The sequence below is a fragment of the Callorhinus ursinus genome, unplaced genomic scaffold (assembly GCF_003265705.2).
Source record: "Callorhinus ursinus isolate GAN/ISIS: 27379988/994484 unplaced genomic scaffold, GSC_fseal_2.0 scaffold58, whole genome shotgun sequence".
NCBI lineage: Eukaryota > Metazoa > Chordata > Mammalia > Carnivora > Otariidae > Callorhinus > Callorhinus ursinus.
This window is the reverse complement of record NW_027397120.1, coordinates 1129967-1145742: the sequence shown is the minus strand read 5'-3', so window position 1 is coordinate 1145742 and position 15776 is coordinate 1129967. Positions and strand designations below refer to the sequence as shown.

Genomic DNA, 15776 nt, shown 5'->3' with positions numbered 1-15776 from the left:
CCTCCGGCTCTCTCTCTCTCTCTCTCTCTCTCTCTCTCTCTCTCTCTCTCTCTCTCTCCCCCTCCCTCTCTCTCTGTCTCTGTGTGTGTCTCAGTCTCTTTCTCTGGCCTCTGGGCAGCACCCATGCTTCCCCAGCAGTGCGTGGAGCTCTGGGAGCATAGGACGCTGGATCTTTTTAGCACCAAAGCACAAAGTGGTTTTGCCTGATTGGCTTTTGAGTTTTGTGTTTTGAGGTTGGAAGACTGTGCTCTGAGGGCCACACCAGCTGGTGTTTAATAGGCTGGCACTGGTGAGCGGGGCTCTCCTGGTGGACAAGTTTGCTTTCACGTGTCCGTGATGCTGTTTGGGGGCCAGGCCCTTGGCCTGCTCCTTCAAGGGGAAACTGGGAACTGCCTTCTGTGGGGACGGTGGGCTTCTCTGGGCAAGCCCAGGGCCGCAGGGTCTGGTGCAGGGGGCTGCCCCGCACAGCGTGTGTGCTATGCTGATGGGGGTTGTCTGGCCGCCAGTACCTGGGCCCCCTGGGAGGAGGGTTGCGTGGGCCTGGAGCTCGGGCAGGGAGACCAGTTGGGGAAGCTTGTACTTTAGGCCACGTCCAGCCCCACGGGCGCTGCTAGCGGGCCCCAAGGACATGGGGGGTGTCTGCAGTGCCCCCCCGCGCCAGTCAGGGGGAATCCCAGCCGACCCCGCGGGGTCAGGGCCCTCCCAGGGCCTTCGTGCCCAGCATCTTGTCCCGAGAGATTCCTCTGCCCACCTTGCAGGGTGGCTGGAGGCTCAGCTGACTGGGGTGCCCACAGGGACGTTCTGGAGAAGTGCCAAGCCGGCCTGGGACATGGTGGCCAGGGCAGCGGTGAGAGGCCGGCCGGGGGCCTGGCTGGGCTCCGGTGAGAGGGCACAGTGGCCCTTGGCAGGGACTGCCCCCAGAGCACCGGTCCAGCCTGGGGGGACGTGGGCCTCCTCCTGAGGAAGGCCCTGACCTCCAGGGACAGACACAGGGCCGCCCGGCACTGGCCTGGCTGGTCGCTTGCTGCTCTGGCCCCAGCAGCCCGGCAACTCGGACTTCATTTTCCCTGTCTGTCTCCGAGTGACGGCCCTGCCTCTAGGGTTGGGTGGTGAGTGAGGGGTCCCCGGGACGCCTGGTAGTGACCTGTCGGCAGCCGCCTTTGGAGGTGGCCACTATGCCCTCTCTGGCTCCGTGGGGGCTCTTTTCACAGGGGCTCCTCCCGTGCCCACCCCCCCACAGGCTGTCAGGGCCCCCCAGGGAGGGCAGGTGGGAGGGTCACAGGCTGCATTCCTGGGGTGGGGACGGGCTCATGCTCCTGGCTGGATGGGTGGGCATCCTCCTCCGACTTGGACCTTGAGGGGCTCGGCTGGTCAGAGGGCCTCATCTTGCAGGCGGGGCAGGGACAGTCAAGAGCGTGGGGCCAGTCCCCCACCCTGAAAGGTGATGGCGACTCCTGAGGGTGGCTGCCCACCCCCAGTGGGCCGAGAGCTCCACTAGATGGGGGACGGAGGGGGCACAGTGTCACTGCGGCCTCACCCTGTGAATCACAGCCCCCAAATTTGTGCATAATCACACACAGGAACGTGCTGAGAAGGGACGAGGGCCCCCCAGCGAGCATCTGGCGAGGAAGCTGACCTGGACTGGGGATCCGGGAAGGCTTCCTGGAAGAGGTGACATATGGCTGAGCGCGAACGGTGAGCTAATCGTGAGCTAATAGGCTGGGGGGTGAGTGTCCTAGGCAGAAGGAGGGCGCGAGCCCGAGGCCTGTGGCAGGAGGAAGCCTGCACGTTCCAGGGTGGGGGAGGAGGCAGACGGGCATGGTGATGCTGAGGCCCAGAAGGCGGCCTTGGCCTGAGAGCAAAGGACACCATGGGGGCCGTTAGGCAGAGGGGTGAATGGCCCCATTTGGGCTGAAAAGACCTCAGGTGGGGTCAGGGGGTGAGGAATGGCAGGAGGACAGAAGCTGAGGCCAGGATGGGGAGCCGATGGAGGGCAAAGGGCAAAGTGAGGAGCAGGAGCCTGAGAACTGGGGACCACTGGGGACCAGGTGGCCCCTGCTGGCTGGGGCCTGAGTGCCTGAGTCTTGGCTGGGAGATGACTTGGGCCCAGTACTCAGGAGCGTTGGGGCTGGGGTCATGGAGCTGGGGAACGATCTAGGCCCCACAGAACAGCCGCTAGGGCGGAGGAAGCTGCAGAGGAGAGAGGCCGGTGGGCCACGGACTCAAGGGGGCAGCGGGCGCTCACGGATGGGAGGGGCCCACGAGGCAGGGTGTGCGGGGACAGAGCCGTTACTGACGGTCATGGGGAGCATGCCCCGAGGGGCCCAGTGTCCTGGGAGCCCCGACAGCACCACCTATGGGCCTCTGGAGCCTGGGGCCCCTCCTGGGCAGAGCCGGGGGGTGGGCGGGCTGTTGGTGGTGCTCTGCTGTGGCGCGGCCCGGGGTGGGGGGCAGGAGGGTCCCCGGGGCCCCTCCCAGCCTCTCGGGCCAGTGGGAAGTTCACAGGCTCCGTGTGAGCGGGAAGGACCCCAGGGCTGTTGTCCAGCCTCCTGTGGAACCAAAGACCCCAGCACTTCCCTTCCTGCCTCAGTGGCCGGGGTGTTGGAGGGCAGGAGCTTTTTGGGGTCACACAGCCATCCCCCTCGTGGTGCCGGGGGCGGGGTGGGCAACTCCAGGACTGGACTTCATGCCTCACTGAGCATCACTGAGCGTCCTTGGGGCTAGCCTCATCCCACGTATTAGCTTCCTGTGGCCGCTGTCCCCCCACACTGGCCGCTCGGAAGAACAAGACTTTATTCTCATGGTTCTGGAGGCCCGACCCCAAATGCAAGGTGTCAGCAGGACTGCGCTCCCTCCGGAGGCTTCCAGGAGGATCCTTCCAGCTCCTGGGGGCTCCCAGAGTCCCTGGGCTTGTGACGGCATCACTCCAACCTCTGCCTCTGTGGTCACATGGCCTCTTCTCCTCCTCAGTGTCTCGCAGGGACCCCAGGACGGCCGCGGGGTAACCCAGCGTGGCCTCATCCCAGCGTCCTAGTGTAATCACACCTGCAACAACTTTCCCACTGAAGGGGACGGTCCCCCAGTCCCCGGGCTTGGGACCTGAAGTCTGTGGGGCCCCGTTCACCCACGGCCTCCTCCTGTCTGGCCAGCAGATGGGTAAGGGGCCTGCATGTCCATCCTGCTCAGGCCCACCAGCCTCTTCTTCGACGGGCGAGCTGGGCTCAGGGAGGGGTCCAGTGGAGCCTGCGGGGGCTGTGCGGTGATGGACGGACTCGTTCCAGAGGGATCCGCTGTCCTGCCCGGGAGGCGGTGCATGTGGGCGGTGGGTACTGGCAGCTCCGCGGGCCACTCTGCGCTTCCGCTCCATGGTGCTCATTTCTCCCGGGTTACGGAGCTCCCGCAGGAGAGCCAGCCCAAACCCGCTCGCGGAGCTGCTGGGCCTGGCCTCACGCCTGCCTGGCGGCGTCGCCCCCACGGAGGCTGGAAGCTTGTGGGGCGCTTGCTGGTGGGGCTGGGGTGGAGGCGTCCAGACCCTGGCTCTGCGGCCTCACTTTCCTTGTGGGTTCTCCCTTTTGGAACAAGGTCCTTGAGCTGCATGCCCCAAACTGGCTTTTCTCTTTTCCAACCCTAAATAAAAAGGTACTTCCACTTCTGAAGATGGGTTTCTCAGTGGACTCCCCGCATTGCTTTCAGAGAACTCAGGTCCTTGGTGAAGGTTGTAATTATTTTGTTCCCAAAGGAAAGCGAAGGCCTATAATTCTGAGCCTGCTGTGGGAAGTCAGGCCCCGTCCCGCCTCCCGGCTGCCGGCACCGTCCCTGCCGCCTCCTCCGGGCAGGGCCCTGCGTGCCTGGGAGGGCCAGGGGGCCAGGTGGGGTGCAGGGGGAGGCGAGGCAGGGGCAGCGGCTACGCAGTGCCCGGGAGACTCATGGGGTATTTGCAGCGGCTCTTCTGGGCACCAGGTGCCTGGGGTGAGGGGACCTCTCCTGGTGGGGGGCGGGGGAGGGGGGGCGTCCAGGCAGGTGCCCTTCCCCCTGGTGAGATGCCTGGCCCGGCAGAAGAGCCCTGTTTGCCCTGATTTTCATGGCTTCCATGCGCCCCCAGCTCCAAATACTCGTCCCTGGCCCCACCCCGCCTCTGTACCCCTGGCCCGAACCCGAACCCAGAGGCCCAGAGCACTTGGGGAAGGACCCGCGCTGCACCCCCATGGAGGGGACCTGCAGGCGGCCCCCCTTCTTCAGCACTGCTACCCTGTCCTTTGCTTAGCCATCCCGCAGGGACACTGGTCACCCCGTAACGTAGGTGCAGTCTTGCAGGACAAAGGCAGGACCACTCGCCAGAGTGACCAGTGAGCTCTGTCCTGGGCGTGTGCATGTCACACAAGCTCGTGACTCCCTTCCATCCATGCAAATACTACGGTTTTGGGTGTTCGTTCTGTCCCGTCCCTGGCGGGTAGCTCACCAGCACCCGTGTCGTCTCTGGCAACGGCTGTGCTTTGTGCCTGACGGGATTCTGGCTCGCGGTGGGCATTTCCCGTCTGGACCTGGGGTCGGCCCGCCCCCAGGGGGTCCTGGGTCCTCTCCGGAGACAGCTGTTGGCCACCCCTCCTGCCATGAGGGGCCCCAAGCTTCCCTGCTGTTTCCCGGCTGTTTCTAGCCTTTGCCAGTGACAGGTTTGGGAATAAGAGGAGAGATCGTGACTTTGTGACTGATTTTTCTCATTCGGAATTTTTACCTCTTTAACTTTTATATTTGCATTTCTTTTCTCTTACGCTGAAAATCTTGGTTCTTCGTGAAACTCACGTCATTAGCGTTGACCTCTGAACAACACGTGTTTGACCTTCGCGGGTCCACTTGTAGGCGGGTTTTTTTGAGAAATACACCGCAGTATTGTGAATGTGTAAGAGCAAATTTTTCTCTCCCTTCCAGTTTTCTTAATAACGTTTCCTTTCGTCTAGCTGACTTCTTTGTAAGACTAGAGCGTGTCATATGCACAACATACAACATACGTGTTCAGTGGCTGTGTCGTCGGTGAGGCTCTGGTCCACAGCAGGCTGTTGGTAGTTACCTTTGGGGGGAGTCAGAGTTATACGTGGAGTTTTGAGCGTACGGGTGGCCACACCCTAATCCCCATTGTTATTCAAGGGTCAACTGTGTGAACTTTCCGTGTAAACGTTAGCGTGTGTATTGTATGTGGAATATTAAATGTACATATGCCGTGTGTTTGACATGTAACGTTCCAGCCACCTAATCTCTGTGGAACGTGTCACATGTCATCATGTCAAAACGACAGTACCGCAGTGTTACCCGTGGGCGATTAGTGGGGGCACTGCAGGGTTTCCTTGTGGGTCATCTTGTCCCGGGGTCTGGCCCTGCACGGGCTGGGGGCTCTGATTCCCCTTCCAAAGTCATCCAGACAAATCCTTTCTCTGTGGTTGTTGTGAGCTCAAAACACAGGGTCATTGATTTCAGTCTAGTTTCCACGTCTACATATTCCTGTCTCTGTACATTTTGGTGTGTGTTTCGTAGTTCTGTGCACATTTCTGAGGGTCCCACGTCAAATCGATGCGACCAGGCCCATTTGGAGCACCCCACAGGGGCTCAGCGTTGGCTCGGGGGCGGTTGGTTCTCCTACATTTGCGACATAAGCAGACACATACGTGAAGCCCCCTCTCCCCGCTTAGGCTTGAGCGGCATCCATAGTCCCCCATGCCTAGCTTTCTCTCTGCCCCACACCGAGAAGATGCTGGTGGCCACGTGCAGAGGCCACAGGCAAGGACCACGTCCTCATCCCGGCAGAGCGCACGGGCACACCGCAGCCTGTTCCTCAGCATCCTTACGGACTGCGGGCTGTCCACGCTTTCCTCAGACAAGGCAGGCTATGTGCTGGGGGTGGGAGCAGGTCTCCAAGCAGGAAGGTGCTTGTGTCCTACGGGCCTTGGGGGACCTGAGACTCCGACCCGACCCAGTGGTGGGGTTGCAGGCTCCAGGGCAGGGAGGCCCCCCAAAACCCAGGTTTTCCCTGGGTCCTGGCTCGTGGCACTGGGTGGCAAAGCCACAGTGCCTGCCTCACTCCACACCTGCTGGCTGCTGTCTCTTCCTCAAGGTCATGGCTTTGTGTCCCCTCCTTGGGGAGGCTCTCCCAGAGCTCCCCGTGCACAGCTTCGCTCACCCCACACCCTGTTCTGTGTGCCGTCTCCCCGTCAGGTAAGTTCCTGTGAGTTCAGACTCTGGCAGCAGGGGCCCATGACCCCAGAGGATGGGCCGTGGCACCCCAGATGGGGACACTGGTTCATGGGAGGCACGGAGCCAGGGTTCACTCCCAGGCCAGGCTCTGCACTGTGTGTCCAGCATGCCAGGGGCTGCTGGGCGGCCCTGCCTTGGCCTTGGAGACGAGAGCCAGTTGCCTGCTGTGTCCCCGCACCCTCAGCACAGGGGCCAGGGGAGATGCTCCCCAGCTATGGCTGGAAGGGTAACTGGAGGAGGAGGCAGCCTGGGAAGAGGGTCTGGGGCAGATAGGCAGGTTGGCATCTCCCTGAGGCACCTCTGGACTATGAACCCTGAGCTGGAGGCTCCCACATCCACGTGGACAGGTCACGTGGATCACAGGCCCTCCCGGGGCCCCTCCCCGCATGGAGGGGGAGCACTGGCTGGGAGCCGGGCGCCTGGGCCTCTGGACCACAAGGTGTGGGCCGCACGTCAACCTTCTGGATATCCTGGGGAAACCTGACTCCCAACAGCAATCTTCCCGTTCTGCATTTCGGAGGAGTTGGCATTTCCGATGCGGCCATTCCTGGGACTCGTCCACTTCCGGTGGGCGTGACTGACCCTGATTCTGAAGGCCTCCTGCCGGCATCTCTGAACTTCCCAAGGGTGACAGGGCTGCACCCCCGTTTCCTAGGCCTGGGGACCCCCACGCCTGGGCCAGGGTCTGCAGTGCGGCATGGGTGTATGTGGCTACAGGAACCATGGGGACCAAACAGGTGGCATAGGGCCTGGTCCTGCAGAACGGGGTGCTCAGTCCATGGCCGAGGCCATGCTGGTCTAAGCAGGGTTGAGGGTGTGGCCGTGCTTGGCCAAGTGGCAGAGTGCCTGTGTGTGTGGCCCCTGGAAGGCCACATGCTGTGGGGCTCTTGGGGCTGGGCATGAGGTCACAGGTCCAGGATGTGAGCATCGGTGGCCTGTGTGTGTGGCAGACACTTACGAGGGGCGGGGTCTTGTGTGTTGGGCATCTGCGTGGCTCCTGGGGGCCCTGCATGTATTCTGTGTCTGAGGATGGCCATCAGTGATGCGCGGTGAGCAGCTGTGGGCCTTCGCCTTGTTGCGGGATGTGCGGGGGTTCCTGCTCCCCACGGGCTGCTGTACCCGTGCCGCCGGCTGCGGTTCAGCAAACAGGCCTTAAGTGCAGAGAGCCGCAGGTCTGGTCGCCCGTCATGGGGCCTGAGCACTGGCCGCTCGCGACATGCTTCCCGCCCGATGCCCTCGCGGTCCAGGCCCTCCTGGTCACCGCCGTCTTCCCCGCAAGCTCCAACGGAGGACCCGGTCCCTGGGGCGACAGTGTCTCAGACGGGCAGCACAGCCTCGGCCGACCTCGACCTGGGGGCCCGCGGTGGTGACCTTGGGGCCCTGTGGGGGACACAGCTCCTGTGTGCTCCGCTGGGGCCCTGAGGGGCAGACGGGTAGGGGGCTGTCCCGAGTGCTTGCGTGGTGGATGCAGGAGCCAGCGCCCTGCCCAGGGACACCAGGGAAGCCTGTCCTCCCTGGAGCAGGTGGGCAGCCTGCTGGGCCGTTGGGCTGGTTCCCGGCCAGTAGGGCGTCTCCCTGCCCAGGAAGTCCCGGGAAAAATGAGCTTTTCTCGGCGCGGTGGCCGGAACCTGTGTGGTGACCTCACTTTTGCCATTGTTTCCAAGTCGGGGTGGGGGGGCGGTAGGAGGGACAGCAGGGGGGGCTGGGCTGCTCTGGGACGGGGCGTCCGGGCCAGCAGGGGCGGGAGGAAAGAAGCTTATGCTGAGGGGTTTCCTGGCTGGGGTGACAGCAGAGCAGGGGACCCGCCCGGCCGTCTCCAGATTTCTAGGAACACCTGCTCTTCTCATGGAGGCCCGGCCAAGCCGGAGGGCTTCCAGGAGCCAATGTCCCTGAGGCAGACACCAAGTGACGACCAGCCCTCCTCAGGTCGCTCGAATCCCGTGTTTGGAATGAGGCAGGCGGCTGAGGGATGTGTACGGATGGCTCCAAAGGTCGGTCGCGGAGCGGGGCGTGAGCAGTTTTAATGATCTCCGGGGGCCAAGTGGCGTGAAGCGTGCTTGCCTTTGAGGGGAGCCCCCGAAACACTCAAACACTTAAGGGGCGGCCGCTGGATTCTGGGTGGCGCTGAGCCTTTGCCCCCCAGCAGCTCCCCCTGTGATGGGCTGTGACCTCCCCAGACCCCGACACCCCTCCTCACTCCTCCTCACTGCTTCTCCCCTGCACTCAGCTCCCCGTGACTGTGGAGGGATTGTGGAGGTGGGGCTGCCCGACCGCAGCTGCGCCTCTCCTGGAACGGGAACAGTCTGGGGGGCCCAGCTGCGCCCCTGCAGGGAGAGGTGAAGTGTTGGCGGGAACGGGATGGGTTTGTGTGCCCGGTTATGATCTGGTGTGTGTTTCTCAGGAAGGGATTGCTCCTCCAGTCGCTGGGATCTGCCATCCTCAGCAGTGCGGGGCCAGAGTTGGGGCGGGTGTGGGGAGGAGGGGCGGGGGCTCCATCCAGCCCCCCGTCCAGTCCACGCACAGTGGCTATCTCCCACCCAGCTTCCCTGAGGCTCCCCCCAGCAGAGCGTACCCAGCAACAGCGGGTCACGTTCTTCTGGGGGACACTTCCTCGGGGACCCTGAGTCAGGGCCTCTGCCTGGCCAGGGAAGGGACTGCGCCCCAGGTCAGGGCAGAAACCTCTACCCGCTGAGCGTATGTTGCTCAGGTCTTGTCCCTCACGGGCCAGGGGACGGTAGAGCCGGTCTGGACACAGCCAGCCTTCCCTGCAGGGTATGTGGTTGGGGCCAGGGTGGGTGGTCAGGCCTGGACTTGGGGCGGACTGTTCCCAGCAGAGGCACCTGTCACCTGGGAGCCCCTCATTCCTGGTGCTCAGCCTGCTGTCCAGCCACGCTGCAGGGGTGGGGGGTGGTTCCACGACCACGGAGGCCTAGGGCCTGATGGGGTCCCCTTCTCAGGCCTCTGAAAGACCGGGCTGCCCCTTGGGACACCTCGATTCCAGACATCTGTCCTCCAGGACGGAGGGAAGGACTCTGTGTTTGGAGCTGCCCAGTCTGTGGTGCTTTGTTCTGGCCTCCCTGGGATGTGGGTTTGCAGTCTGGCCCCAAAGCTGGTTGAGTGATCTTGGGCGGGGTCTGGAGCCCCTCTGAGCCTCAGCCCCTTGGGGTGATGGCACCCCGGGGGTTGTTGTCAAAATAGAAGTAACCCAGCGAAGCTGCCCCCTGTCCGCTCCCCACCAGACCACCAGGGCTGTGGTCATCACTGTCCTCTCTCTGTGCCCACTGCCCCTCCTGCCCCCCTGGGGCCTGCTGCTCCCACCCCCTGAGACCCCGGGGCAGGGCGAGTGTGGCTTGCTGCAGCCGCTGAGGGGGCCTTTCCGGCTCATTGGAATCCTGGCCATTTTGGACAGAGGAGGACAGGCTGTCCCTCCTTCCCCCTCCCAGCCAGACCACTCACGGGTGGGCTGCTTGCTCTCAGGCCTCTGCCCTGAGGTCTTTCCTGGGCCCCCAGGAACCTGACAGTGGGTCCGGGCCTGGGCGGGCAGTGTGCCCCCGCCTCGGTGACACTGCAGTGCAGGGCCATCCACCATGTCAACCCTGTCCCATGACCAGCAGCCCTCCGTGGGCAGGTCAGTGCCTTGCCCCCTCCACCCAGCCTCATCCCCGGGGCTGCTTTGGGCCCCAGGTCCTCCCAGCCACCTGCTTGTACCACCTTGTCTCCCTCCAGGCCAGCCCCCTGGGCAGGTGTGGCGGGCACAAGGCTGGCCCGGGGACCTGACCCCTGCTGCACTGGGGCAGTGAGGGGGGAGCCCAGTGTTGGTGGAGGAGCGGCGGGGGCGGGGGGGAAACATGTGGGTTTCTCTGTCTCTGGGGGTTTTATTCTGCGTAAATGGAAGAAGGTTCTGATTCTCGGTTCCCACGAGAGTAAGGTGTTCCTGAACATAATTTCTTTTCATTTAAGTTTTATTTGTACCGGTGTTATGTATGTTCAAATTGTAAAGGCCCACTGGTGACAGAAAGTGTGTAATGAGAGAATTCATCTCCATACTCCGAAATGATGCACTTTCCTGCTGTTTCTTATTCCATGATTTTTCAATCGAGGCGCCGTTCGCGGACATTTTTTCCTGTAGAAAATGAAGACGGAGCAACTGTAGAAGTCCCCCTCCCCCCGGCCCCCGGGCACGCACACAAGCACCAGGTGGGGCTGAATCGAGACTCGGTGTGGACGTGGGAATTCACAGCGCGCGCACACAGATCAGCAGGACTGCGTTTCTGGTCTGCTCGGCTCTGTTCTCTGGGAATTGAATTTGCCTCATTTTTTGGCTGCCTAGTTTTTATATTCTTACCATTTATTTGTCCCCAGCTCAGGGACATCAAATCTCCCAGTGCTTTCAGACATGCGTGTGATCGCTGTGTGAACAAACTTCTCCCAAACACACCGGCTTCAGAGGTTGCGGGCGCCGCGTTGCTTCCAATTCTGCGGGGTCCTGGCCACACCGGGGCGCCGGGCCACGGACTCCTCTGCTGTGGCCACTGCCGCGTGGCGCCCCACCCTCGGACTGCGCATGGCTGTGCGCGCTCTGCCTCTCTCTGTCTCTCTGTCTCTGTCTCTCTCTCTCAGGCACACCCAGGGCCCCTCCGGGTGGCAGTCTGCGCTTCCTCCCGGCACACGGTGGTCTCACCCACCGGGACCTAGTCATGGCCGCTCTCTCCTGGGGGCTGAGCCAGGACGGGCTCGTTGTCACTTCTGCTTCTTTTTTTTTAAGATTTTATTTATTTGAGACAGAATGAGAGAGAGAGAGAGAGAGAGCATGCACATGAGAGGGGGGAGGGTCAGAGGGAGAAGCAGGCTCCTCGTCGAGCAGGGAGCCCGATGCGGGACTCGATCCCGGGACTCCAGGATCATGACCTGAGCCGAAGGCAGTCGCTCAACCACCTGAGCCACCCAGGTGCCCCTGTCACTTCTGCTTCTTGTGGTGGCCTCAGGGCGCCCTGGGTGGGGGGACACCACGCCTTCTGGTGGGAAGAGCCACAGGATGTGGCCAGTGGCGCTCTGTGGCGCCCCCTTTCCTGGAGCCACTGTCTGGCCGGACGGGCCTCTGGCTGCCCTCCCCCGCCGGAGCCTCCTGTGACCCAGTGACCCCACAGACCTGCATGTCTCCGTCCACCCCTGACTAATGGGCAAGCGGGGATTGTGGCAGAGAACGCTCCCCTCTAGGCTGCTGGCCTCAGGCGGGCTCCCCTCCTGCAGGCTTGGCTGCTGTCTGGTGTCGAGACATGGCCTGAGGTGTCCATGTGCCCCTGTGGCCAGGGCCGCCTGCTCAGGGACGGCCCTCTGGGGACCTGGGTGGTCACATGGGAGGTGGGGACACGTTGAGAAGCAGGGCTGAAGCTTGACTTCCCACCAACCTAGGGAAGGTTTTTTATTTGAGGGTCTGCCCCCCGACCCCAGAGGGTTCCCCCAAACCCTTCTGGAGGGCGTGTCTCTCCAGAAGGTGTCAGTCACATACCCTGACGGTAGCACGTCGGGGTTCCTGAAGCTGTGAGCCCCAGGGCCATGTGCACAGCCATTAGCTTCCCCAGCCCCCCAGGCCATGAGCAGCCGGAAGGATCTAGAACAGTAGGCCTCCTCTCAGAACGCCTGTGTGCTTCACGGGGAGCCCCGTGGTCTGGGCTTCCAATTAGTCAAGGGTCCTGCACCTTTTTCTGGGAAATTCGGGGTCCCTGGGAGGTGGGATGGACACGGGTGGGGTGCAGGGTCGGGGAACCCCGCCCGGGAGGCACAGCGGGCACCAGGGAGGTGGGACTCCTGGGGTGGTGAGGGCCACTGGGAGCTGGGGGTCCTTGGGGATCCCTGGCGAGGCAGAGCCTGAGAAGCATGGCTCAAAGACCCGCAGTGGGTGCTCTGACCCAGTGCTTGGACCCCCAGCACCTAACCTGGAGGTAACCTCTTTCCCGTTCTGCTTCCGTCAAGGTCATCGACGATGAGAGCACGGCTGTTCTGGAGCTTCCGACTTTGGGGGTGCCCTCCACGTCCCCCATTCCGTCTGAGGGACCCCGCGTGCCTTCTGGCCAGCTGTGTGCAGAACATGCCCGGCCCGGGGGGGCCGCCTGCTCGTGGTTCCGCAGAGAGGAGGTGTGTCCGGCCCGGAGGACAGCGCCCCCACGTGCACAGCGGTTCCTCTCCGCTGAATGTATTTATTCCCCTCACTCAGACTTCAGTTCTTCTGGTTTGTGAAATTCCAGGAGCCCAGCCTCACGCCGCTGCCGCCGACTCGTCTGCACCCGCGGGGGCGCCACGGAATGGGGGCGGGGTGCCCCGCGTCGGGCATCCAGGGCCAGGCCCAGCACGGGGTCTCTGTGCACTTGAGAACCGGGGACCCTGCCTACCCCACGTCCCTCCCAAAGCCGGGGTCCTGCCAGGTGCCCAGCACCTGCCCTCAGGGGCCGCCGTGCCCCCCACACTGCTGGGCGGCTCCCTAGGCTGTGGGCCTGGGGCAGGCGCCGCTCTGGGAACGTTCAGACTTCCACAGGAAAGCAACCTGGCCCTGTGTTTGTAAGAGCGGGCTCCTCTCTCCTTTCTGTCACTTTAAAGACCAAAAAGAGAAAGAAACAGAAAATGGGTTCTGCTCTTTCTTCGTTTAAACATGAGCGAGAGTAAAGGGAGGTCTGTGTTGAGGCTGCGCCGGGGGAGGTCGGGCCTATGGAGGGATGCGGCAGCTTTGAGAAGCCGGTGGCCCCGGGGGGAGGCGCATGGGGGGCCGCATCCCCTCCCCACCTGCTCCCTGCGGCTCCCCTAGGTGGGGCAGCATATCTGCAAACGGGGTGGCCTTGTTCTGGCTCCTGCCAGTGGTACCTGCCCTCTCCTGGTTTCCTGGCTTGCTCAGTCGAGCCCAGGGGCGTCCCAGAGAGGACCGTGGCAGCTTGGCCTGTCCCTGGTTTTACCAGAGCATTTTGAGGGCCCCGCCGCCCCAGCGGGACTTCTCGTGGCCAGGATGGGAGTGTGTGCGGGTGGGGGGCATCTTCTGGTGCTCTCAGGACAGAAGAGGGCAGGACTCTGCCCCCCCCCCCGTGGTTCCCGTGGTTCTGGCCTTGACTCTTCCGAGTTGGGGGGGGGGTGTCACAGCAAAGCCAGAATCCCACCGGAATGAAACCCTCGGGAGGAGCTGCTCTCGTTCAGGCCCCTCCAGCCCTCCACCCCCAGGGTCCACCGCTGGGAGGAAGACGTCACATGAGCCCAGCAGGGCGGCAGGGCAGGGGTGTGCTTTGGAGGACGGAGCGACGGTGCCACCCGCCCCTTGCCCTCCCTGCCCTCGCTCCACGGGTCCAGCAGAGCCCAGGCCCTCTGGGCTCACAGCTGCCCTAAGGCCGTCCCCCCAGGCTGAGCCCAGCCCTTGGGTGCCAACTGTGAGGTGACGCCTGGATTGGGGGGTGGGGGCCGTGCCAAGGCAGAGAGAGGGTGTTCTTGGGAAGCTAGGCATGGCTCCTTGGAGAAGCACGTGTCTCAAACGGAGTGATGGGGACTCAGGGTCCCTGAGCTGGACAGCCACACGCAGCCCTGGACTGGGCACTTGCACCGCTAACTGCCTGGCCCAGGCTCCCAGCCCCGGCCTGCGGGTCAGAGGGGCAAAACCAGCCCCCACGGTCAGGTGTGGGGATGGCCGCCAGCGTGGGGGTTTGCATCCGGGCACCCTCGCCCTGAAGTCCAGAGCCCAGTGAGGGCCCCTGCAGGAGACCCAGGCCGGTGGTGCCAGGCCCGTGCCCTCCTCCCAGTTAGGGACCCTGCAGGCTGCAGCCTGGCCTCAAGACAGCCCTCAGGCTGGGGCTCCCCGGTCCCTCGTCTGCCCTGTGCCCCATGGCCCGATGCCACCTAGTGCTGCCCGTGGCCTGGGGTCTCCACCAAGTGTCCCGTGGCCTGCTGGCTTGGGCGCCCAGGACTGCATGGCACCCCAGGCCGCCGGGCCAGAGGGGCTGGATGAGAGCCAGCTTCTCTCCCCTCCCCACCCCTACCATGGCCGGGGTGCACTGGCCTCTGGCCGTGCAGGGGCAGCAGTTCTAACTAAAAGGAAAGACAGCTTTTTTTTTTTTTTTTTTGTCTTTGTGGCTGTTTCTTTAAGCAGAAAATTAAGCACGTTTTCTTGTCAGTTTGATTTCACGGTAGCCACACCTCGCCTGTCTGTGCAACAGCCATTCCTCCCAGGAACTGGGGGGCTGGTCCCTGGCGACACCCGGGTGCCCGGTAATCTGATGCCCTGCCCCCAACCCCCGCCACCCCCTGGATGTGAGGGATGGGGGACCAAGGCACAGCAGAGAGAGGGTGGGCTTCCCGGGGGGAGGAGTGCTCTGGGGAGAGGCGCTGGGCGCCGGCTGGGGAAGGTTCAGCGGAGGAGGAAGGCTCCTGCCAGCTTGGGAGGGGCTGCAGGGGAGGCCCTCTGCACAGAGGGACCCCACCCAGGAGCATGGCCTGGGCGGGAGCGGCCAGCCTGCTCAGGGTGATGAGGTCCTGGGTGTAGATGGGGTGTGCAGCAGCGTGAGGCTGGGGACATCAGGGAGGCCAGAGGGAGCCATCCTGCGGCCCTGCCCGCTCTGGGTCCTGGCCTCTCGTGCATCCCGCCTGTGGGAGCTGGTCCAGCCAGGTGACCGTTTCTGCCCATCTCCTCGCTGCCAGAGGCCTCACTCCCCAGCTGCCACCCACGGTCTGGACAGCGCTGCAGGAGCTGCCACCAGGGCCGAGCCCACGTGGGCTCTCGGGGCCGGGGCCTGGGGTCTCCTTAGCACCGGCGTTTCTGGGTTGAACCCATGTTGAGGAGAAGGACGGTGGAGGCCCACAGCTCATGGTGGCCTGGCTCCCACCTGACACCCTGGGGTGACAGACATTCAGTGTCTCTCCAGACCAGCCAATCAGGGCAGAGGGACACTGCTGCTGGCTGGGGGGGGGGGGGGGGTGGGGGGGGGCGGGGGGTGGGTCTAGGGGCTGGAGGGGCTTCCTCTGCGATAGAAGGGGCCTGTGGATGGAGGAGGGAGACCCGGACTTGCCAAGCAGCCCCGGAAACCAGCCTCCTATGCTGGTGCCCTGCCACAGGCAACATGGGGGTGCTACCCCATTGTTTAGTTGGGGAGCCAAGGCCTGGAGAGGGCATGACTCAGGGTGCTGCTGAAGGGACTTGGGACCTGAGGCTTAAGCTCATCCTGCCCCCTGCCAGGGAGGTCGACCCCCCCTCCAGCCCTCAGACCCCGTGGGCTCGTGACCTGGCCACATGGGGCCGTGGGAGGCTGCACAGGGGCCTGTGCCCCAGGCAGCCTGGGCTTCACGTTGGGGGCAAGGGGCTGGGCCACAGACGTGGTGGGTTGGGGGGGGCTGGGCCCTAGGACAGCCGACTTCTGCTCCCCTGTAAAGTGCAGGAATCCATCACATGTGTCCTGCTCGGCTGCTCTTGGGGGCAGTGCAGGTGGGGGGAGAGGAGACACATATCAAGTCCTCGCTGTGGCCAAGTGTCTTTGCCATGCAAGGGGCCTGCAAGGGACCACAAGTGC

General features: G+C 63.5%; 1 protein-coding gene across 7 annotated transcripts in view; it reads left to right on the top strand.

Moving 5' to 3' along the window:
* PWWP2B (PWWP domain containing 2B) overlaps positions 1-12852 on the top strand; it is a 26132-nt gene extending 13280 nt beyond the window's left edge. For 4 of the 7 annotated variants that reach the window (XR_012375872.1, XR_003209887.2, XR_012375869.1 and 1 more), the window contains 2 exons: positions 1581-1695; positions 12217-12852. Coding sequence is in view for 1 of the 7 variants with exons in the window: in XM_025880102.2 (XP_025735887.2) it covers positions 12217-12230 (14 nt within the window). In the remaining 6 variants the exon portion in view is untranslated. The remainder of the gene's footprint in view (positions 1-1580; positions 1696-12216) is intronic. The other 3 variants (XM_025880102.2, XM_025880101.2, XR_012375870.1) reach the window with 2 other exon arrangements.
* Positions 12853-15776: the final 2924 nt, after the last annotated feature.